The following is a 23,365-nucleotide window of genomic DNA, read 5'->3' as shown; positions in this document are numbered from 1 at the left end:
ACAACTCCCAGAGCGCCTCGCGAAGGAAACGCGGCGGCTCTGCCCGGCTCTGGGGGCGCGGTGCCTGCCGGGACGCGGAGTCTCCCCGCCCCCCGCCGGCGTGCCCCGTGATACGCCTTCCGGCGGGGCGCTGGGCAGTTTCCGGTAGCGTCGGCGACGGCGGGGATAGTTGCTGTGTCAGGACAGCTCGGCGGCCTCCCGCCATGGTGGGCGAGGGCGGCGCCTACCGGCTCCGCTGCTCCCTCGTGGGGCACGGGCAGGACGTGCGGGGCCTGACCCGCGGCCTGTTCCCCCAGGGCAGTTTCGTGTCCGTCTCCCGGGACCGAACTGCGCGGCTCTGGGCTCCTGACGGGTGAGTGCCGGGCCGCGGCCCTCGTCGGCAGAGGCGCTGGCGCTGGGCAGGCCCCGGCGGCCGCTCCGGATTGCGCTTCTGCGGGGAGGAAGGGCGCGGAGGTGCGGGCGCTGGGGTCCCGCCCGTGTCCCGTCGGGCTGGTCCCCGCGGCCGCGTCCCCGTCCCCGTCTCTCGGGACTCCCGGCGGGGCCCGGGGAGGCGGCGGGCTTGAGCGTGGCGGCGGGAGTCTGTTCGCTGGGGGCTAAGGCACTGCCGCTTGCGTGCCTGCTTTTGGGGAAGGGGGTGTTTGCCTAGACAGTTAGCTGTGCGTCGGCATTTTTAGCGTGCTTTGCAGATGCTGATACTGTCTGTAAATCCGGGCGTCTTCTCTCCGGGTGGTGTTCACGTCGTTTCCTTCTCTTGGTATTCGGTACCAAAGTAATCCTGCTAAGTAACGATGCTGCATTTGTGACAGTAATGCGGTATGCTTTGAATATTTTTAAAAAACCTCTTTTCTCGCTCTGGCTGACTAGACTTCTTTGAACGTAAAATGGAACATGAACCAAAAACTACACACAAAAATTTAAATACACAGAGACAATGGAAAAGGCAAAAAAAGCCCCACATTATTTTCTCTGATATTCGTGTTGTACAGGGTTTTCTCCTACTGGATTTTTCGTGTTGAATTCCCTCAGTGAGTTTTTCAGCATACCATTATGACCAGAAGAGGTACTGCTAAGCAGTGTGAATAGGAGATGGTGGAGATGTGGGAAGCCACAGGACATATCTCCTCACTTGTCTATAGTTTCAAATTGTGAACTGCATTCTGAAGTTGTTAGGCATAGGTTTTCTTTCCACTGCCTTCCAGTGAAACAGAGATAATTGGCAAATTTGCCTGAATGCTCACATGTGTGTTTCAATTGATCTTTGTAGCTCTACAATTGAGGGGGAGGAAGACTAATCTCACTAAGTGTGTCATCTTAAATCTGTCATCACAAGGGGAAGAATTTGTTAAATTGCTGAGAAATTTGTTGTAGGAAAGGAAGTCATCTTCAAACCCACAATTTTTGAGGGCCCTGGGAGGAAGACACAAGTAACTTAAGCAGAGTCATAGCATCAGTAACGATTATCTCTGCTTTGAAGATTCTGGGATTACAGTAGGCAGGGTTCAGTGGGTAAGCAAACTACTGTATGTTAATTGTGTTATTTAAATTTGACAGAAAGATATGTTACCTTCATTTGTTCTCAGTACCTTCAGTAGAGAAGACATTTTAGAAGAGTATCATGACTTCCCTACATATTCCAAACTTCCCAAACATTAAAGTATGAAGGAGGACAGTGTGATATGATACATTATGGGTTGTTTGGTTGGCTTTTTGGGGGGGGGGGGGGGGGGCGGGGGAGGGATAAACACAGAAGGGGGGGGGGGGGAACCTAAACCAAACAAACACCACCACAACCCAGACATTTATTGTGTGGGGATAAGTAGCTTTTTCCAGTTAGTGCTGTTACTATTGAGGCTGGATTGTGATGAAGATATAAGGGTGCTGCTTGAATGTAATAATTAAACCTCTACAGTGCTCCTAATTAAGAGTCAGTGAATAGATTTGGTAGGCAGTAAACTTTCTTCATTTACATGCTGTGTTATTTTAGGGTGTAATGGGATACATATTTGAGTCTTGAGATAGCAAAAGACTTCATAAAGGTAAACCGTAACTACTTCTGATCAAATTGGGCATAGTGTTTACCAATGAGGAGGGAAAACCAAAACTAAGTCCTTCCAGGCCTACCATTACTGAAAAACAAGTGGAAAGCTTTAAATATTGCTTACTGGGTTGGAATGCTGGGATATAGTTTTTCTTTTAAGTTTTTCATTCTTTCTAGGTCATCCACAGTATTTACATAGCACAACGTAAGCATAGTTATTAATTCAAGAGTTGGAGTATAAAACATCTGTTGTAATTCAGTGCCTCAGATAAGTACTGTTTCTGTCATGACTTTGAACTGATTATCATGTATGTTTAGTCTTAACAGGGGTTTTACTGAAATGCACTGTATGAGTGGCCACTCAAATTTTGTATCTTGTGTGTGCATCATACCTCCAAGTGACCTCTATCCTCGTGGGCTGATTGCAACTGGTGGCAATGATCATAATATTTGCATTTTCACAGTTGACAACCCAGCTCCTCTTTATGTCCTTAAGGGTCATAAGAACACAGGTATGTAGTATATTTATTTTGGAGTTTGTTTCATAAAAGTTAATGTGATTTGTTAGAGGGGAAATTAAGTTGAAGTGACAAAACTTAATTTTGATTTCTTTGGCATTTAATGTAGAAAACTATTTAATTATGGCCTCTGCAAATAGGTTTTTATAATCTCAATTCATGCAGTGACAGTTCATTGCAAGAACTTCCAATTTACACTGATGAATGCTTGAGCTTTTACTGTATATGTGAACACATGGCAATTTACAGAATGATTATAATTTTGCCAAGAGTTGCATTTTTAAGAAGCAGTTAATTTAGTTCCCCATGTATTAAGCGTAGTTTTTATGTCAAAGCTGATAGAAGTAGAAAGAGTCAGCTTCCTAAATAAAAAAACCCTTCACTGCCCATTTTGTTACCTAGATGGGGATCTAATATTAATTGGTACTTTAAATACATAGTAAAGGCTAAAAGCTCATGGCAGAAAATTCATCTCTCTTTAGTCAGGTCACTGCAACGTGACATTAAACCAACTTTGTATACCTTTTCTTGAGCTATATGATGAATGGTTCAGCAATTTTCATATTAGCATACTAAGTTTTTCTTTTCATGAGCTGATATAGTATTTAGTAGACCTTTGAACAGTCTAATCATGTAATTTTAGGGTGTCAAAAATAAACATTTCAAGTCTTGGAGGTTTTGGGACTTTTTTAAACTGTATTAAAGAATGGTTGTGGAGATGTCATGTTTTAACCCCAGCCAGCAACTAAGCACCACACAGCCGCTCATTCACTCCACTCCACCCCACCCAGTGGGATGGGGGAGACAATTGGAAGGAAAGAGGTAAAACTCATGGGTTAAATTAGGAACAGTTTAATAGAACAGAAAGGAAGGAACTAATAATTATTATAATAGTAATAAAATGACAATAATAATAATAAAAAAAGGATTGGAATATACAAAGCAAGTGATGCACAATGCAATTGCTCGCTGCTTGCCAACTGATGCCCAGTTAGTTCCTGAGAAGCGATCCCCCCCAGGTTATATACTGGGCATGATGTCGCATGGTATGGAATACCCTTTTGGGCAGTTTGGGTCAGCTGCCCTGGCTGTGTCTCCTCCCAGCTTTTCGTGCCCCTGCAGCCTTCTTGCTGGCTGAGCATGAGAAGCTGAAAAAATCCTTGACTTAGTCTAAACACTACTTAGCAACAACTGAAAAGGTCAGTATGTTGCCAACATTCTTCTCATACTGAATCTAAGATGTAACACTATACCAGCTACTAGAAAGAAAATTAACTCTATCCCAGCTGAATCCAGGACAGGAGACCAGTTTGAAAATACCCTGGACTGCTAAACAGCACCTAAAATTTATTTTTATATTATAAACCTCTTGGCTTTCTCTGAGAAAGAAAATAATGTCACTGTGTAAGGAGGCATGGAATATTTATGTACTTAATCAGAAACCTGGGATGGATGAGTAGTTAAAATAACATGTGACATGCTCCCTCCAGAGGTGTAAAAAGGGATAAGGTATTCTAGACAAGTTATAGATTCTCCTACAAAGAAGTATTTGTAGCAATTTTTACAGTCATGTTTTACAGTTAAATGTTAAAAAATGTAAAATTACATTAACTGTAAAATCTGTTTTAAAGTGCAGAAAAAGTAGGGCTTGACAAGTGACAGGGTAGAATACTGTCCAGTTCTCACTGTGGAGCCACAGAAGCAAGAAATGTAAGGCCATACTTTCCTTTTATGAATGACTACATGGACAGGGTACTCTCTGTTTTTGACTTAGCTCTTTTTGTAAACTGATTAGTAAACCATATTAGCACCGTGTGTCTTCAGTTTTATGCCTGACTGTTACTGGAGCATTTGCAAATTATCTTTTTGCTAAATCTTTAAATGTCACCACGGTTTCTTGGTAGTAGTATTTTTTGTATGAAATCTTGCTTCTTGAGGACATAAATCAATACATGTTGATGAAATCTTGGCTTTCTCTGTAATCTTAAAACTAAACCTTTGCATTAATTCTGTGTCTTGACTAGTTATCTAACCTGCTTGTCAACATATTCTAGTCTGAGGAGAAGAGATCTGGTACTAAGGGAAACTTAAAAATATGAATGGCAAAAACATGTGAAATTTTGTAATCTAAAGTAAAGAGATTTTTAAGCAGCTCATTTCTAGGTTGCAGTGCAACTATAGTGCCACTTAATTCTTCCCCAACTCCTCAACACTAAATATGCTACTAATACCAAGGAAATCTCCTTAAATAAATCTCTTTAAATTGCTGGCATAAGATTCGTAGCAATGCAGGAAACTTGTCAGTGCTGATTTGAACGTTCATTGCAGTTTGCAGCCTTTCATCTGGGAAGTTTGGCACATTATTAAGTGGATCATGGGATACAACAGCCAAGGTCTGGTTGAATGACAGATGTATGATGACATTACAGGTATGAAGTACCTCTACGTGAATATAAAATAGGGAGTCTGAATTTGATTCTGACAAGTCTAACAATGTTGTTTTTTTGCAGGGTCACACAGCTGCAATATGGGCAGTGAAAATACTTCCTGAACAGGGATTAATGCTGACTGGTTCAGCTGACAAAACTATTAAACTGTGGAAGGCAGGCAGATGTGAAAGAACATTCACTGGTAAATGTTGCTGCAGTTGGTTATTCCATCAGGGTCATGTGCTCTTTTAAAAAGAAAAAAATTAAACCCCCACAAAACCGTAGATAAATTGAACCATATTCAGGCCATATTTTGAAAGTTTCTCAAGTTGAATGCCCAGAAGTCGCATCACTTTTAAAAGAATTAGATTTTTTTCACAGAATAATGAGCAATTCACTGCTTTTTATTTTTTTTAAACTGCTTCCATAATGAAGATTGGTTGCCAGGATTTAGATGTGAGCTAAGTAGAACTGCTATACTGCTGCTAGTGGAACGAAAAGCCACATTAAGTTTTCCTTTCTTTTGTAAAGGACATGAAGATTGTGTGAGAGGTTTAGCTATTCTCAGTGAAATGGAATTCCTTTCCTGTGCTAATGATGCTAGTGTTCGAAGATGGCAGATCTCTGGCGAGTGTCTGCAGGTGTATTATGGACATACAAATTATATATACAGCATCTCTGTCTTCCCTCATTGTAAAGGTAAGATTACTTTTGTGACTATTACCCAACGTTCTTCCAAAATGAAATTACAAGGTAGGCATTCTGTTTTTCTGTGGAGCTACCACAACTAAAGAACTCGGGTATCATTTAATTTACTACTTCCCTTTAGTGTAAATAGTTAAAAAAAATATTGTGATTGACTGTAAATCACACCTCCAGCAGAATTGCTCTGACTAGGTAAGATGAAGGTCCTGGGTTAGGCCTAATTATAAGGCTTAACTGTGAAACTTTGGTGAAGCGATAGGCAAAACTATCACCTAGGTTGCCAGCTGTATTTTAGCACAGTTGCAGAATACTGAAATGGTAATGCATGGCTTATCAGTTTGAGATAATGTAAATTTAGGTACTTCCACAGGAAATTTTCAAAGTACATTATAAATAGTTTAGGTTAAAAATCTTATGTGTGTGGCTTAATTGCATTTGTTTTCAGAGTTAGAGGTTTAAAGATTCAGAACTAGCTATTGCAGAGAGTTGCAGAAGAAATTCCAAGTCAGTGACCTTTGTGTGGTGTATGGGACACTTGCGTGTTTGTTCAACAGGTAAAGTGCATGTATATTAGTGTTGTGGTTTAACCCCAGTCAGCAACTAAGCACCACACAGCTGCTTGCTCACTACCTGCCCCCAGTGGGATGGGGGAGAGAATCGGAAGGGTAAAAGTGACAAAACTTGTGCTTTGAGATGAAGGCAGTTGAATAGTTAAAGCAAAAGCTGCACATGCAAGCAAAGTGAAACAAGGAATTTATTCACCACTTCCCATCATCAGGCAGGGATGGGCTCCATCACACGTAACAGTTACTTGGGAAGACAAATGCCCAGACAAACTCCAAACATCCCCCTCTTCCTTCTTCCCCCCAGCCTTTTATATGCTGAGTGTGACATAATACCGTGTGGAATATCCCTTTGGTCAGCTGTCCCGGCTGTGTCCCCTCCCAACTTCTTGTGCACCCCCAGCCTACTCGCTGGTGGGGTGGGGTGAGAAGCAGAAAAGGCCTTGACTCTGTGTAAGCACTGCTCAGCAGTAACAAAAACATCCCTGTGTTATCAAGACTGTTTTCAGCACAAATCCAAAACATAGCTCCATGCTAGCCACTATGAAGAAAATTAACTCTATCCCAGCCAAACCCAGCACAATTAGTGTATGTGTATGTCATAAATCTCTTATGCCTTAAAATTCTCATTGAGGAGTTCACAGGCTTTTGAGAGTGCTTAATGCATGTTTCCTGAAAAAGCAAGCCTACCTTGCAAAAATCTGAATTTAAAACAAATGTGAAACTGTGCAAGTACAGTGTAAGCTAAACCAGTGGTGGTTACAAAATTGTTCAAAGTTCTTTTTTTAAACTCTTGAAAGGAGGAAGGAATCTTTTGTTTGTCTTGAGCATAATTTCATTCCCTATCTGGCTGTTTAGTCTGCAATTTATGCACTTTATTTTTTTTTTGGAGAAGACAACTATGCGGTAGCTTTCTTTTAGCTCTCTTCTTGCAATTGAGAGACATATTAAATTGTAGAAAGGTTCTTTCACTGTTCTAATTTTTAGGTACCCAGTATTACAGTACACTAAAAATATACATTAGAAGTTTTAATTTTTTTTTGTCTTTTCAGATTTTGTAACTACTGGAGAGGATAGATCTCTCAGAATCTGGAAACAAGGGGAATGTGCTCAAACAATCAGACTCCCAGCTCAGTCTGTATGGTGCTGCTGTGTGTTAGACAATGGTGACATTGTAGTTGGTGCAAGGTATCCAGGTTTTACTCTTAGCATATTTTTGGATCTAAATCTGCAAACCTTTGATGAAATTGGAAGGGTATCTATAACTTTGGGTATCAGTTTCATCTATATTTAAAAATACAGCCATCAAAGTGTGTGTGTGATTAAATTTAAACGTCATTGTTATGTGAATCACAGAGGTAGAGCGAGTTCTTTGTGAATGTGGTAAACCATGAATAGACTGAGAATGGGCTTTTAACTACTGTATAAAGAACTCTTTTGATAGGCGTATCCTACCTTGATTTTAAAATTATACTACAGGTGGGGTTACCTGCTTAAGTCCTTCTCTGGGTGTTTTTAGCATGAGAGCTAATTCCTTTCATAAAAGTAATTGAGATGGGTTGTTAGAAATAAAGATGTTTTCTCATGACATAGAAGTCACCATTGGAATGTATGTAATCATTTTGACATTTAAAATAGTATTTGTTTGGATTTTTTCTCTCCATTCAGTGATGGAATTATAAGAGTGTTTACAGAGTCTTTAGAACGTACAGCAAGTGCTGAGGAGATTCAGGCTTTTGAAAATGAGCTTTCCCAAGCATCCATTGACCCTAAAACTGGTGACTTAGGAGATATTAATGCTGATGACCTTCCTGGAAGAGAACATCTTAAGGATCCAGGTAAGTTACTGTACTTTTGTCATGTTAGAGAAGCCTCCAAATCTTGATTCGGAGGTACTGAAACTTTCCATAGTTTCGAAAATTAAGGCTTTGATCATGTTCAGTAGAATTGCTGAAGAAAACAGCTTGATTTTGCTCTACTATCCTCTCATTGATTCTTTTGGAGGCAAGACTCAACAAGTTTAAAAAAAAAAATATATTTGTAGACTAAAATGGTAAAAAATATTTCTCTTACGAGATAATTTAGAAGGTGGAATTCAAGCTGTGTTCAAGATGTTTTGGATCTGTTACAGTAGCTGTGCCAATAGTATACAAGACAGTTACATAATCTGCAAAAGGGCTACTGAATGTGGAATTTTTTTCCTAGAAGAAAAGTAGATGCAAAATTTCTGCTTTAGCTTTCAGCTTGAAAAATAGTTTGTTTCGACGGACTCAGTTCACGCTTTCCAAGTACTTGGGAGATTACTGAGAATACAGCGGAAGCAGTGGTAGTTAAGATTACTCTTAAATAGACAAATAGTTTTTCCCAAGGCAAAGTAACCAGTGACCTCAGCACTTGGCTCTGATCAGCAAGTGGCATAAATCTTACAATCATATGAAGCTTTCCATCTTGTTAGACCGTGGGAGAATATCACCCTTCTTGGTTGTCATCTCCCTGGGAAAATGGTAAATTTTTGCAATACTTAAGGATGCATTTGCAACTTAGTCTGGTGGCAGATACTATTACCGTAACCATAAAATGCTATTGTCAAGATTTCTGCTATTCTTGTTGCAACATGTAGTAGCTAGTTACTTCCTGTGCTGTTGTCCTGGTTTCAGCTGGGTTAGAGTTAATTTTTTTCCTAGTAGCTGGTATAGAGTTATGTTTTGGATATAGTATAGAAAGAATGTTGATAACACACTGATGTATTCAGTTGTTGCTGAGTAGTGTTTATACTAAGTCAAGGAGTTCTCAGCTTCTCATGCCCAGCCAGCAAGAAGGCCGAAGGGGTATTCCCTTAGGCATGGGATGTCATGCCTAGTATATAAACTGGGGAGAGTTGGCTGGCAGGGATCACTGCTTGGGAACTAACTGGGCATCGGTTGGCAAGTGGTGAGCAATTACATTGTGCATCACTTGCTTTGTATGTTCCAATCTTTTTATTATTGTTGTATTTTTGTTGTTATTATTATCATTATAATAATTTTCTTCCTTTCTGTCCTATTAAACTGTTCTTATCCCAACCCATGAGCTTTACTTTTTTTCCCCAATTTTCTCCCTATCCCACTGGATGGCAGGCGGGGAGTGAGTGAGTGGCTGTGTAGTGCTTAGTTACCAGCTGGGGTTAAGCCGTGACAGCTGTGACTTTAAATGTTGGTGAACTATCTTTTCATCTTTAAATTTGAGGGCTATTTAAAGACTTTTTTCTCTTCTAAAGCAAATCGTATTCTTGAATTTGTTCAAACTCTTAAACACTTCCATCTACAGGAACAAGGGATGGACAGACACGGCTTATTAAAGATAAAGGGAAAATAGAAGCATATCAGTGGAGTGTTAGTGAAGGAAGATGGATCAAGATTGGTGATGTTGTTGGTTCTTCTGGAGCCACACAACAAACATCTGGAAAGGTTTTATTTGAAGGAAAGGTATATGCAAACTTTAACTGGTTTTATTCCTTCCTAAGTAAAATGCTTAATTTCCCATTAAAAATTTGTTCCAGTCTTTGCTTAGATAAAATATAATTTAGAAAGTAGGTATTTGTTGGTACTTTTTTGTCATCTTTGATCTATTAAAACTTGGGGTAGAAGTACAGATGAGTACTACTTGCTTTATTACTTTTGAAACACATTTTGTAAATTGAGCAAGCCAACGGAGACAAATTATTTTGGAGACAGGTAAACTATTAGTAGAGAAACAATCAAGTTCTGTAGTATTTATTGCTAATACCTTGAAAAGTTACTTTTAACTTCCTTTCCAAAGGAAGTGAACTGTACATTTTATAATGCAAGGCTTACCTAAAGTATTGGGTACCAGGCTTTCTGTACTCGTTTTCTGTAGTAACTTTTGAGCCTAAAGACAGATAAGGTGAAAAAACCACTTCCTTTACTGACATATACATAGAAAAGTCTCTGTCTAGTGCCACCACAGAATGCATGCCTTTGAGATACTGATTAACTCTCATGTGTTTAAAGAAACCCAGAAATTTGTTGTTTTCTAGTATTGGAGGTGTGCTTTTAAGACTGAAGTTTTTTTCAGGTATCTGACTGCCCTATAGCTTTGCAGGCAGCCAGAGCTGTCCATGAGTGTTACCTGATGCATTTGTGTATCTGCACATGTGCTATCATGGTATGTTGTTCTACCCTGCTCTTCTTGAGGCAGAGATTCTGGAAAACACAGGGTATGGTTTAAGTATGTTGGTGGGGGGGGTTTGTGGTTTTTTTTTTTTCTTGCAGCCTGTGTAGGAGAGTATTATTGATACAATCTGCCAGTAGCAGTTTCATATTTTTTAAGCTTAGCCCTGGGCCATTATTATTCTGCATTTGGTACATCCTTATGTAAAAAGTGCTGACAAACTTCCAATTTGTTTTTATTTTTATTCTGCTTAAAGGAGTATGACTATGTTTTCACTATTGATGTAAATGAAAGTGGGCCTTCCTACAAACTGCCATATAACATCACTGATGATCCTTGGCTGACTGCATACAACTTCCTGCAAAAGAATGACCTAAATCCTATGTTTCTGGATCAGGTGGCCAAGTTTATTATGGACAACACTAAGGGGCAAACACTTTTGAGTACAAGTGCTCAATTTTCAGATCCATTTACAGGTAAAAATTTTAAACTTAAATGATGACATCAGTCACTCCTCCCAGTTTTGTGTCATCAGCAAACTCGCTGAAGGTGCACTCTGACCCATCTTCCAGATCATGAAGATGTTGAACAGGACTGGACGCTGTACTGACCCCTGGGCTACACCACCAATGACTGGCCTCCAGCTAGATGTTGTGCCACTGATCACCACCCTCTGGGCCTGGCTGTTCAGTCAGTTTTCAGTCCACCTCACTCTCTGCTCAGGCAGATTTCAATGTTGTAGCTCCTGCACTTCTTGTACAGGGTTTTCGTGTCCTCAGGTGATTGAGGGCCAGGCACAGATAGATCTGACAAGAAAAACAAGAAAACTTGACAAATTTCTGAAGTATTTGTCAGAACAAATCTGCAACAAAATTTTAATCAAGACAGTTGTATTTTTCAGTCTAGTCTTTTTTTTCCAGTGGAAAAATATTACTCTAAGAGGTGGCCAGGTGCTGTTAAGGCACTTAATGAAATACAAAAATTTAGCTAGAGAATGAACTCCAACTGAGTGAAATACATAAAGAACCCTTTTTCAGGCAGGAAATGGAACTAGAACAAGTTAATTACTCATAAGCTGAACCATGTTAATCAATTACATCCTGCTTATCACATTTACAAAATAAACCAGTCTTACTTCAACTAGTTTCACAAACTTGAAGTTAGGAATAAAATGTCATTAAAACAATTGAGCTAAATCTTTTTCTTGCAATGAACTAGAAATGAGAATAGAGGCTAATCAGGTTCAGATGCAACTCATAGAGCTGCAGTAATGTGAATTGACGCACATACTTTTGATTTGGCTGTGTCTGCATATGTAATGTGTATGGCCCAGAAAACAAATTTCTGACCTCAGATAATTAGGAAGAATTTGTTCAGCATCAGGGGACTTTTGTGTGGATAGGATCAGATTTCTTACAACACCACAATAAGATGTATTTGTTGTTTGGCTTTATTTTTGAGCTGCTTCTGTCTGAAAAGTTGACATTTTAATAACATCAAGCTGTGTATAGTAGTCATTGCTTTTCTTACTGTTTCACTAGGTGCTGGACGTTATGTTCCAGGCTCTTCATCTGGATCAAGTATGATGCCTGCAGCAGATCCATTTACAGGTAATGTAAAATCCATAATCTGTCTGCTAGTATTTAAGATGCATTCAGTGTTCAGTTACATTCAGTGTTCGGCTCTAGACTACCGTTTCTTGCAGTTCTCTATGTGGGACAGACTGGTAAGGTGGACTCTGCTACTGTCAAAGCATGCCCAGGTCTGTTCAGTAGAGGGTACTATGCTGTCTGGTCTGCCTCATGTCACCCTGTCTTCTACAGCAGAGGGTTAAGGTCTTAAACCTTAAGTTCTGTCAAACTCTCATACACATGGCCAACACAGGAATGGGTATATTCATAAAGTAGTTTTCTTCCTTATTCCTTTTTTCTTATTATGTGCCCTTTATTGGTACCTTCCACCCTGAATTTTAGAGTCTAACAATCCCTGGCATAGCTAGTTTAAAATCCTTATCAGTAGTTTAGCAAGCGTGTTTGCAAAGATATTACAGCCCTGCTTTTGTCAGACTTATCCCATCCCTGAACAGTAGCTCTTGCTCCTCAAAGAGGGTGCTGTAGTCATTGATGCAAAAGTCCTGCCTGCAAAACCTTCCATGCAGCAAATTGCTGACCCTGTTGATGAGTCTGTTTCTACTGAAGTGTTTTTGCTTTGCTGACAACATCAAAGAAACTCCACCTGGGCCCTTCACCCTTGCCCCCAGAGCTCTCTAATCATTCTTGATATTGCCAAGGACGTCCTGGAGAGTATAATTGATGCCCATGTGCAATAGTAGTGGAGTATTAGTCTGAAGGCCAGGCAAGCCTTGGCAGTCTCTCTGCAGTATCCTGGTCCCCAGCAGACACCAACCTCCCAAGATACCGGGTCATGTTAGTAGATGGATGCCTCCGTACACTGCAGGAGGAAGCCTCCCACCACTGCTGCTCGCCTTTCCCCTTTTTGGAGAAGTGAGGTGCAGTCTCAGCTGGCTCTGATGCATCTCCTGTTGGATGTTTGTCCTTACCAGTGCCAGGGCACTGTGCCTGTTCTGCAGTTGCAGATCTACAGGTGGAGCAGAAGCCTTTGTGCTGCTGCCAAAAGCTGCAGCCTTCAGCCTTCCCCATCTTGGCATTCTTTCTCCATTCCTATTCTACTGTGGTCTCCAGCTGTCTCTCCTCCCTTGCTTCATATGGCTATGGCTGTGGTCTCTGCAAATGCAAAGATCCTGCAGTTCCTTCATGTGAGTTGTCATGCCACAAACAGAGTCCACTTCCCACAGGAGAGGCCACTGCTGGCCTCAGTCACAGAGAGAGGCCAGGCCTGGGCAGTGCTGTCCTCCCCGATGCTTGTCATGGATAAAGCATCTGCTGGCTGAGGGCCTTTGCACCAGTGGGTGCCAGAGACCATGCCAGAATGCCTCCCAGCTGTGGGTCACTTTGCTTGTGAGTGCCATCATTGCCACCAGTACTGCCCTCACACATAGGCATAGATGTAATCCTTAAATTTCAGGAAGTGTTGAAGACTTTTCAATTCCTTTAGTGCAAAATAACACCTTTAATAGTGGTGTTTGAAAACTAGTAACTAAATACAGATATATATTACTTCTTTACCAGTGGTGGTGTTTAAAAAGCCTGATATCTCTGTTCAGGTGCTGGTCGCTATGTTCCTGGTTCAGCATCAAATGCAGTAGCTCCAGTGGGTGGAGTTGATCCATATACAGGTAAGAGATGATGCCTGCCAATGAAAAGCGTCCCTGATTTTTTTTGCTTCATTTTTTCCTTTGAGATGGATTCTATATTGATGCAAATTTACACTTAATTAAAAATAATGAGCAGACTGAAGCTTCTTATACTCAAAACTATTCAGAAAATAGGGATAATGGAGACTTCTTTTACATGCAGGAATCATGCACAGAAGCTTTAAAATATATGATAGTAATCTGGTTTTGATCAACAACATAACTAGTAGGAAACCAAAAATCCTCTCAAATGGATATATGTAGTTAACAGAAATCACACAATATCAGCCACTAACTCACCTGTGATTCTAGGAAATCATTATAGGTTGTGATTAAAGCGTCTCATTACTCTTTCTGAAGAGATTTCAGGCTACTATTGCATGTGACATAACTTGGTCATATCTGCAAATCTTCCAATATATAAAAACTTTGCCTATTCATTATGAAAATAATCAAAAGATAAGATTTCAGGGGCAGGAGGGATCTTTGTCCTAAAATGACCCATGTCATTTTCATGTCTTAACTGCAATACCCATTCCTATGAATGACTGTATTTGGTTCATGTAATTCAGAAATCACTGTTAATAATGTACACTTGTAAATTTTTACATTGGGGAGAACAGTTTGTGAAGGTATTGCTTTAAGCTTTAACCCTTGATTGCAAAAATAATGTAAGGAATGACAGCTATTTGCATAAGCATTCAATTTTTTTTAAAGATCCTTTTCTAAGTAATGTACAGCAGGAGAGACTTACTGGTGGGATATTGTTCTATGTCAGACACTTTGGTACACTGTTGAACTTTTCGTATTTCCTTTATGTAGGAATGGGTGCCTACCAATCAGCTGCAGCTAAAGTTGAAAATATTTATTTTCCAAAGAAGGATGCTGTCACCTTTGACCAGGCCAATCCTATGCAGATACTGGGTCAGTGTTTTAATTTCAAGGATGGTTTTATTTTTCATCTGTTTGAAGTACCTTCGCTTTTGATCTTTTCAGAAAGCTAAGTGATTCCCATAGCTTTCCTACTGTTTCTTAGTTTTGACCTTTTAAAATTCCATTCATCTTTTTAATGGTGCATGTATTTGAAGGCTTAGGAGTATGAGTAAATTTCACAAGAACTTTAATACAGGATATCAATTCTTTTTTTTCCCCTCAGCTTCTGTCTGCTGTTGTTTGGCATCTTTTTTATCAAGCTGGTACATTTGAATACCGTACTTTTTTTTTTCAAGCAGCTGCTGGGTATGCCAGTCATGTGTAATCTGTTTTTGATTTTGCTCATGAAAGTTTTAGTTCACCAGATAGCCATACAATGTAATCTATGAAGTTTTAAGGTAAGGCATTGTGGTGGGTTGACCCTGGCTGGATGCCAGGTGCCCACCAAAGCTGCTCTATCACTCCCTTCCTCACCTGCACAGGGGAGAGACATAACAAAAGCCTTGTGCGTTGAGATAAAGACAGGGAGAGATCACTCAACCAGTTACTGTCATGGGCAAAACAGACTCTACTTAGGGAAAATTAACTTAATTTATTGCCAATCAAACTAGAGTATGGTAATAAGAAATAAAAACAAATCTTAAAAAACCTTCCCCCCACCCCTCCCTTCTTCCTGGGCATAGCTTCACTCCCAAATTCTCTACCTACGCCCCCTCTACCTGCCTCCCCCCCCCCCAGCAGCACAGGCAGATGGGGAATGGACGTTGTGGTCAGTTCATCACATGTTATTTCTGCTGTTCCTTCCTTCTCAGGGGCAGGACTCCTCACACTCTTCCCCTGCTCCAGTGTGGGGGCCTTCCCATGGGAGACAGTCCTCCACAAACTTCTCCAACATGGGTCATTCCCATGGGCTGCAGTCCTTCAGGCACAGACTGCTCCAGCGTGTGTCCTCCGTGGGGTCACAAATCCTGCCAGCAAACCTGCTCCAACATGGGCTCCTCTCTCCATGGGTCCACAGGTTCTGCCAGGAGCCTGCTCCAGTGCCTTTCTTCCACAGGGTCACAGCCTCCTTTGGCCATCCACCTGCTTTGGTGTGGGATCCTCCATGGCCTGCAGGGGGACAGCCTGCCTCACCATGGTCTTCACCAGGGGCGGCAGGGGAGTCCGCTCCAGCGCCTGGAGCACCTCCTCCCCCCCCATCCTTCTTCACTGACCTTGGTGTCTGCAGGATTGTTTCTCTTGCATGTTCTCACTCTTCTGCAGTTTCTGTGCACCAGCAACTTTTTTTTCCTTCTTAAATAGGTTATCCCACAGGTGCTAATCACCATTGCTGATGGGCTCAGCCTTGGCCAGTGGCTGGTCCATCTTGGAGCCAGCTGGCATTGGCTCCATTGGACACAGGGGAAGCTTCTAACAGCCTCTCACAGAAGCCACCCCTGTAGCCCCACCCACTACCAAAATCTGGCCACACAAACCCAATATATTCCACCGCTAATTGCATACTGCAGTTTCACAGGTTGCAATGGTCACTTCTATATTTAGAAAGAACATTCTGCATAATAGAAAAAGAAAAGTGTACAATATTTAGTAATTATACACATCTTTAGTAATGTTATTATTGGCTTGTTTTTCCTCTCTTTTCCTGTGCTTTATTCCTATTCTACTATCTCTTCCTCTGTATTTTCTGTTCCACAGAATCTCTACTCTATTTGTCACCAGTTTATTTCAGTGTGTTTCTGTAGAGTGCCTTAGTACATTTAAGGGTTTTGTAAAACTAGTTTATATTCACAATGTACCTGCCTTGAAGATCTCAAAATTAAAATTCTCTTGCTTCCTTCCCTCCCCTTTCTATACAGAGCCTGGAGATGTATTTGTCTAGATAGTCTGATAAGGAAACTTAAAACAAGAGATTCTGCCTTTTAGAAAAAGTCTACATTCACCTTTATCCTATTTCTTGAAGAAAGCAAGCTCTTGGCCTTAGTCATGGAATTGTTGTCCTTCAAACAGGGTTCATTTACCTGGTGTGCAAGCCAATAACACACAGAGTGGAGATATTTTCAAATTTAATTTCATTGATGCACATGAATGGGTGCCTGTTGCAAGACAGCACACCTTTGTCTCAAAAATTCCCACATTTATATACTTAAGTAATACATATTCATTATTATTTCCCTTAATGATTGTTTTTTTCTTCTTAACCTCTCATGTAAATTAGTGTGCAGACTCTGTCTTCTTCCTTTATTGTCATCTTTTGAGTAGCTGGTCTCATTTGAGTAGGTGGTCACTGAGTCGGTGGTCACAACGTCTCCCTGGTAAAAGGAATTACCTTTTACCTACTTCTTCCTTAATCTTGGCAGTTCCAAGTGGTTATTTGAGGTTTATTGACCAGACCACAATCCATTACCTTTTCTGACATAAACATAAAGCTCCATTTTCTAGTAGTTAGTTCCTAAATGCTAAATCATGTCTAGGTATTGTTTACCTATTTAAAATATTAACTGATGGGTGCTGTATACAGGACTTCAGCAGTTCCCTGGTTATTTCTGTCATATTTTACATATTAATTGATAATAGAATCATAGAATGGTCTAGGTTGGAAGGGACCTTCAAAGGTCACCTAGTCCAACGGACCTCCTTCACTAGGTGAGCTGCTGAAAGCCTTATCCAACCTGACCTCAAACACTTCAGGGAGGGGGCATCCACAGCTTCTCTGGGCAACCTGTTCCTGTGTCTCTTTTGGTTTAAAACCATTACTCCTTGTCCTGTCACTACAGGCCCTGGTAAAAAGTTACCCTCCCATCTTTCTTGTAAGCCCCCTTTATTATATTGAAAGGCTGCAATGTGGTCTCCCTGAAGCCTTCCCTTCTCTGGGCTGAATAACCCCAACTCACTCAGGCTTTCCTTATAGGAGGGTTGTTCCAGTTCTCTGATCAGTTCTGTGGCTCTCCTCTGGACCCACTCCAACAGGTCCATGTCTGTGTTGTGCTGGGGACCCCAGATGGAGGATGAGGTACTCCAGGTGGGGTCTCGCAAGAGCGGAGCATCACCTCCCTCAACCCGCTGGCCACACTTCTTTTTATGCAGCCCAGGATACAGTTGGCTTTCTGGGCTGCAAGTGCACATTGCTGGCTCATGTCCAATTTTTAGCCCACCAGTATCACATCCCAATTTCTGAGGGTGATAACTCAGGTTTGCTGATTCCCAGGTCAGGATTAAGGTGAAATGACACCAGGGATCCTTTAACTCACAAAACTCAACTTTTATTCACTCACAACAAGAATTGGCATGCTCACCACCAAAATTGGTATGCTCACAACAAAATTTGGCATGAAACCATGTGAGTAAACTGTGTAACATATGCTAACCGTACATCACCAAACATATACTACAGGCCTTGCTTATTTGGGGATCAGTTCAGGGAAGACAAGGAGATCCCTCCCATTGAGTCACAAGGTTCAGAGTGGATCCCCTTGCTTTCTAGGCTGCCTCTCAGAGAGGAGCCCAGGGGTGGCTGGATTTACTCTTAGTCCCAGACTTGGTCAAAGGTTTTATGTCTAAAGGGATAAGGTGTAGGGATTATGGAGACAAAGAGAAAGAGAAAGATTTCACCAGTCCTGGGTCCAGTGTTAGTTCAGTCAGCCAAGGGGTCCAGTCAGCTGAGGGGTCCGGTTCCAGTGGGTGCATGCATATGGAGCTTCAGTCTCTGCCCTTTTATCATCCTTGCCTCTCCTTCAGGCAGGCACTCGAACTCATTCGGCTAATTAGGTGTCATGTGCGATTTGTGCTTCCAGAACCTTCGGGAAATGGATCCGTGGGCTTGGGGGTTGTTTAGGGAGTAACTTCTTCCCTGCAGGATTGTGACCATTGTTTGATCTTTGGCCATGCATGGTGAGCTGCCCTGCTCAGCGTTATCAGAACAGAGAGCTAGCCTCTGGTCCACCCTCCCCATGCTGTGCTGATCTGTGCTGATGCTTTCTTTTCACCTGGGGTTCCTTGCTATGCAGCGTTCATTGTTACGCAGAGTTCGTAGTTGGGCATAACTTGCCCCACCACAATGTTTGAGACATTAACTCTTTCAGTCTCTCATAACCAGTATCCCCAAGTCCTTCTCTTCAGGGCTGCTCTCAATCCATTCATTGTCCAGTTGGTACTGATACTGGGTGTTGCCCAAACCCAGGTGCAGGACCCTTGCACGTGGCCTTGTTGAACTTCATGAGTTTCACACAAGTCTACTTCTCAAGCCTGTTAGGGTCTCTCTGGGGCCTTCTCTCTGCAGTATTGCACTTCTGTGTATTGCTTAGGTTTCATTTTTTGTTGAAAAACATCAATCTTCAGTTAGCCTCATCATGTTTCCCTGAATTTTCTTGTGCTCTGGTGTTTGTTCAGGAAGAAAATAAGGGATTCACAAACTAGAATTATGTTTTTTCAGGAGGTTGTCACTAGTAAATAGATTTAGCCTCCTCTTAGTTTTGCACAGATTTTACAGTAAAATTTTGTCCAGAACTTCCTAGGAGGGAGAATGGCAAGACTGGCTTTCTTTTTGCTATGTTATAGCAAAACAGAGACTTTTAGTCTTAAAAACATACTGCATCAGTTTGTAGTTGTCCAGTATTCTTGAAGGATGACCGTATTAACCGCAGGCTTAGTGGGTTGTTTGGTTTTTTGAAGCTTAGAATCTGAAAACTAGGTCTACTGAGCTTTCTGCAGTTTTGTAACAGTACATGGTTAAATACACTTGTAAATATTATGGCTGGACTGGGTTTTAATAGCTGTTTGGGGGTTTTTTTTTTGGTTTGTTTTTTTTTTCATAAGAGGCCCACAGTTGATTTTTGAGTGTACTATAAAACTCATAAGGGTGTACTAATGTAATTCTGCCTGCTTGTGTGTTAATTGCCATGGCCCTCATCAATTCTGGAAGAATCATGATTGGCAGGTGCTTAATGCTAGCTCCATTTTAAGCAAATTTGGTAAATTAAAATAATTTTTCCAATACTTTGATTTTTTAAATTACATTGATATTTGAATATAGGATGTGGTGCAATCATATTTTGCTTATGGCACTTAAATAAGTAAAAATACAAAACCTGTGATCACACTAAGAACATACAGTTTCTTCATTGTTTCTATTACCTGATAATAGAAAAGAGCAAAAAAGGAATCATATTTCAATTATGAAAACTAATGGTCTTGTGATTATTTTCTGCATTTTTGCCTGTATGTAGACTAACATGATGTGAATTCTGAATCTTTGTGTTGTAGTATTAGAGGGGGCTTAATAGCAGCAGTCATTGCGATGATTTAAATAATCAGAAAATGATGAATCTGGGAAAAGTAATGTTTAAAAATCTAACCCCCCCAACAATTACAGTAGTTGTAACTTGTGTGTAAAGTGCTTTTGTAGTATTACATTCAAGATACGGATTTGTGAAGCTCTAATGTGAGAAAGCCATGCCTCTTCCATTGGTTTTACAGGCAAATTAAAGGAACTTAATGGCAGTGCAACTGAAGAACATAAGCTTACAGAAGATGACTTGATAACCCTAGAAAAGTTATTGTCTGCAACATGTAACACCTCTGCAGAAACACCTACAGCACAGCAGCTTCAGACTTTATGGAGAGCAGTTAACTGGCCAGAAGGTAGATGCTTGCAATTATTTTTCATACTGTCATCATCAATACTTCACCATGCACCAAAAGTCTTGTTGTGCTGGCTGTTACACAGTGTCTGTCGCAAAGAGTTTATAACACAAGTAAGAAACCAGAAGATGATGAACAGATGCTAATAGCACCGATCAGTAGCAGGGGCAGTGGCATGAATTGCCAAACTGGTAATTGGTTGTCAGGTTTTGTTGTTGGCACAACAGTAAATGTAAAGGAGAAACCTGATATAAACATCAGTCATGGTTATTTCATTAGCAGAAGCATCCTCAAGAAAGAAGTGTGAGGCTTGTTTGGAAATAGAGCAGACTAATGTGAGGTTGGAGTCCTAAGCTGTTACTAAATCAGAGATGAAATTATGGAGATGAATTATTACAAAAATCTCAAAAGTAGCTCTTGTTTAATGTGGTAGAAGTTGTTACTGAAGCTAGGTTATGTGGTCAGAACTGCATCAGTGAAATGACATTCTGAATGAATGCAAGTGGAGGTGATACAATTTCATCTGATAATGTACCATTGTCAGCACTAATGGATTGGAAAGGCTATTTTGGTTGTTACTGCACATTCTGGAAAAAAATGGATACATTGCATATACAAATATCTAAACATGCAGTTAAACTGCTTTCTTGAAATTGCAGTTGAAGATTTATTAATGGGAAGAATATTTTAGTATTAAAAATTCATGTTCATTATATAACATCACTTGAACTATGTTTTGCACAGCTGGGAGCAGTTGATGGCTAATGTCTTCATACCTTTCAGGCTCTTTGTACTGGACAAAGCATTAATTCTCAAGATTCTGCATATGTACAGGAAAAACTTCTCAATAAATAGCTAAGCAGGTTCAGCTTTGATTTGGTTATAAGTATGGGATACTGACAGTACACCCAAGGAGCTAGATATATTTGAAATTTGGGAAAGTGGAGGGGAATTACTGAATGAACTCTCAGTTCAGTTTCCTTACAGTGATTTCCAGCTGATCAGTTGAGGACATCTTTTTTTTTTCTTTTTTTTTTTGCCAATTTGCAGATCATGTCTGAGAGTGGAAGGTAGTCTAAATTTTTTTTTTCTAATTTTTCTTTCTGTAAGCAATTTTGTAGCTATACTAAACTGTAAGATATGGAATTCGGACAAAGGGAGATGCTGCCTGTGTAGGGGAATTCAGCCACTGAGAAGCTTTCAGAGACCTTTTTGGATTAGTTACCATGGTTTGTGTTGCCTTCAGTGTTATCAGTTAGAGCTTTTAGGAAAGATTGTAAGAGGTTTTTTTAATATTTTTTTTTTGCAAAGCACTGTGTTTATCCTAAATTCAGGAGTATGGTTTTTGTGATTAACTGCAGTTTTACTAGAATGGGTTTGTCAATACTTGTCTTTAGGGATTTCAAACAACTTGTGCTTTACCTGAATCTCTTTCTGCAGGATACTGTTACTGTCTGTTCCCAAAGCTAGGGGTTCAAGAAGGTCTATATCTGAAAGAAACTCACCAGCACATTTGCACATAATGCAATATTAATACTAAAATATTGTTTTGTTTTGTTTCTTAGATATTGTCTTTCCAGCCCTAGACATTCTTAGACTGTCTATCAGGCATCCCACTGTGAATGAGAACTTCTGCAGTGAAAAGGATCATGTACAATTTATCATCCTTCTCCTTAAATTTCTGAACCCCAAAGGAAAGCAAGCAAACCAGCTGTTGGCACTTAGAGCTCTTTGCAATTGTTTTGTCAGCCCAGCAGGCCAGAAGCTTATGATGGAACAAAGGGATGAAATAATGACACAAGCAATAGAAATGAAATCGGGCAATAATAAGAACATCCACATTGCGCTTGCCACACTGACATTGAACTATGCTGTGTGTTTACTTAAAGTCAACAACATTGAGGGCAAAGCTCAATGTTTGTCAGTAATCAGCACGATTATGGAAGTTGTTCAAGATCTTGAAGCCATTTTTAGACTGCTTGTGGCTCTTGGGACGCTAATCAGTGACGATACAAATGCTGTGCAATTAGCTAAGTCTCTTGGAGTTGACTCTCAAATAAAGAAGTATGCCTCTGTATCAGAACCAGCTAAAGTAAAGGAATGCTGTAGGTTTGTTCTTAATCTGCTGTAATTGTTTTTTTAGCACTTGGGAGACAGTGTATGCAGAAAAAAAAATATGCCTTTATTCATATGTTATGACAGACTATAATTGAGAAAATACTGTGGATTAATTACACTTGATTTGTTGCAAGATACAGATCAAATAAAACTTTTTACATTGTTTGTCATTTGACTGCTTTTCTGAAGTCTGTAGTGCACAGGATCTTTGCAAGAAGTCCTTCTGACATAGCTCAGATCAAAATAGATCAGCAAGAAGTCAAACAATCTCAGTACTTAAAAGGTCATCTAGATGGAAATGTAGGAAGCACTTGATTCCGTGACTGTCAACTCTGACACCCACACCAGCCACATTTCTACGTTTCAGCAAAATGAGTCTTTATTGACTGTGCTTTTTGTCAGTAGAGAAGGGGCCCTGAGAACTGTTAAGTTCAATGGTGCTTTTCACGAGCTTGTTAGTTAACATAGCTTAATATTAACTCTTGTCAAATATCCTGGTAGGGAAACAGCATTTACTTAAATTTTTCCGTCAGCTTTTTTCCCACTTCCTTTTTGAAACCTAGCTGGTTTATGGCTCTTACTGTTTTTAACCTAGAACTTAGGTGACTTTCTGAGGGGTAGAATCTTTAACTGCCATATAGATGTCGTGCTTCACTGATAAGCGAGTATCTTGTAGCTTGTAAAATGGCTTGAACTTCTACAAAAGCTTTTACATGACTTTTAACTTTTAATGACAGGAAGAACACTCCACCAGTTGATAGAAAGTGTCTTACTCTGAAGTATGTTGTAAAATATTAGATGATTTTAAAAACAAGTCATTTTGAAGAGTGGGAGAGAAATTTACGTGCAGAGAACAGACTGAGCAGCTGAAACTGGAAGAGGCTTCCTAGGGAGATGATCCCCTTAATAATGTGCTTTAACTTTTGGTCAACCCTGAAGTGGTCAGGCAGTTGGACTAGATGATCCCTATAGGTCCCATA

At 40.4% G+C, this 23,365-nt stretch overlaps 1 protein-coding gene across 4 annotated transcripts; it reads left to right on the top strand.

The window, feature by feature from the left end:
- The first annotated feature begins 136 nt into the window (after positions 1-136).
- Positions 137-22,550, top strand: PLAA (phospholipase A2 activating protein). 4 transcript variants are annotated; one of them, XM_049794890.1, is made up of 14 exons: positions 137-352; positions 2,366-2,550; positions 4,885-4,985; positions 5,067-5,187; positions 5,517-5,684; positions 7,306-7,441; positions 7,922-8,091; positions 9,560-9,717; positions 10,680-10,899; positions 11,965-12,033; positions 13,608-13,679; positions 14,520-14,621; positions 20,103-20,267; positions 21,833-22,550. In XM_049794890.1, exons 1-14 carry the CDS (start codon positions 204-206, stop codon positions 22,396-22,398), a joined length of 2,382 nt encoding a protein of 793 aa, XP_049650847.1. In that variant the 5' UTR covers positions 137-203; the 3' UTR covers positions 22,399-22,550. The 4 variants fall into 4 exon arrangements, with proteins under 4 accessions (XP_049650847.1, XP_049650846.1, XP_049650848.1 ...); XM_049794889.1 differs by having other exon boundaries at positions 2,357-2,550; XM_049794891.1 differs by lacking the exon at positions 20,103-20,267 and having other exon boundaries at positions 2,357-2,550.
- Positions 22,551-23,365: the final 815 nt, after the last annotated feature.

The sequence above is a fragment of the Accipiter gentilis genome, chromosome Z (assembly GCF_929443795.1).
Source record: "Accipiter gentilis chromosome Z, bAccGen1.1, whole genome shotgun sequence".
Lineage (NCBI taxonomy): Eukaryota > Metazoa > Chordata > Aves > Accipitriformes > Accipitridae > Astur > Astur gentilis.
The sequence above is the reverse complement of the archived record's forward strand: the minus strand, read 5'-3'. Positions and strand labels throughout refer to the sequence as shown.

Coding starts and splice junctions, on each gene's coding strand:
- PLAA (XM_049794889.1), top strand. CDS start 204: ATGGTGGGCGAGGGCGGCGCCTACCGGCTCCGCTGCTCCCTCGTGGGG. Junction 2,551..4,884: donor TAAGGGTCATAAGAACACAG/GTATGTAGTATA, acceptor CGTTCATTGCAG/TTTGCAGCCTTTCATCTGGG. Junction 20,268..21,832: donor AGCAGTTAACTGGCCAGAAG/GTAGATGCTTGC, acceptor TTTGTTTCTTAG/ATATTGTCTTTCCAGCCCTA.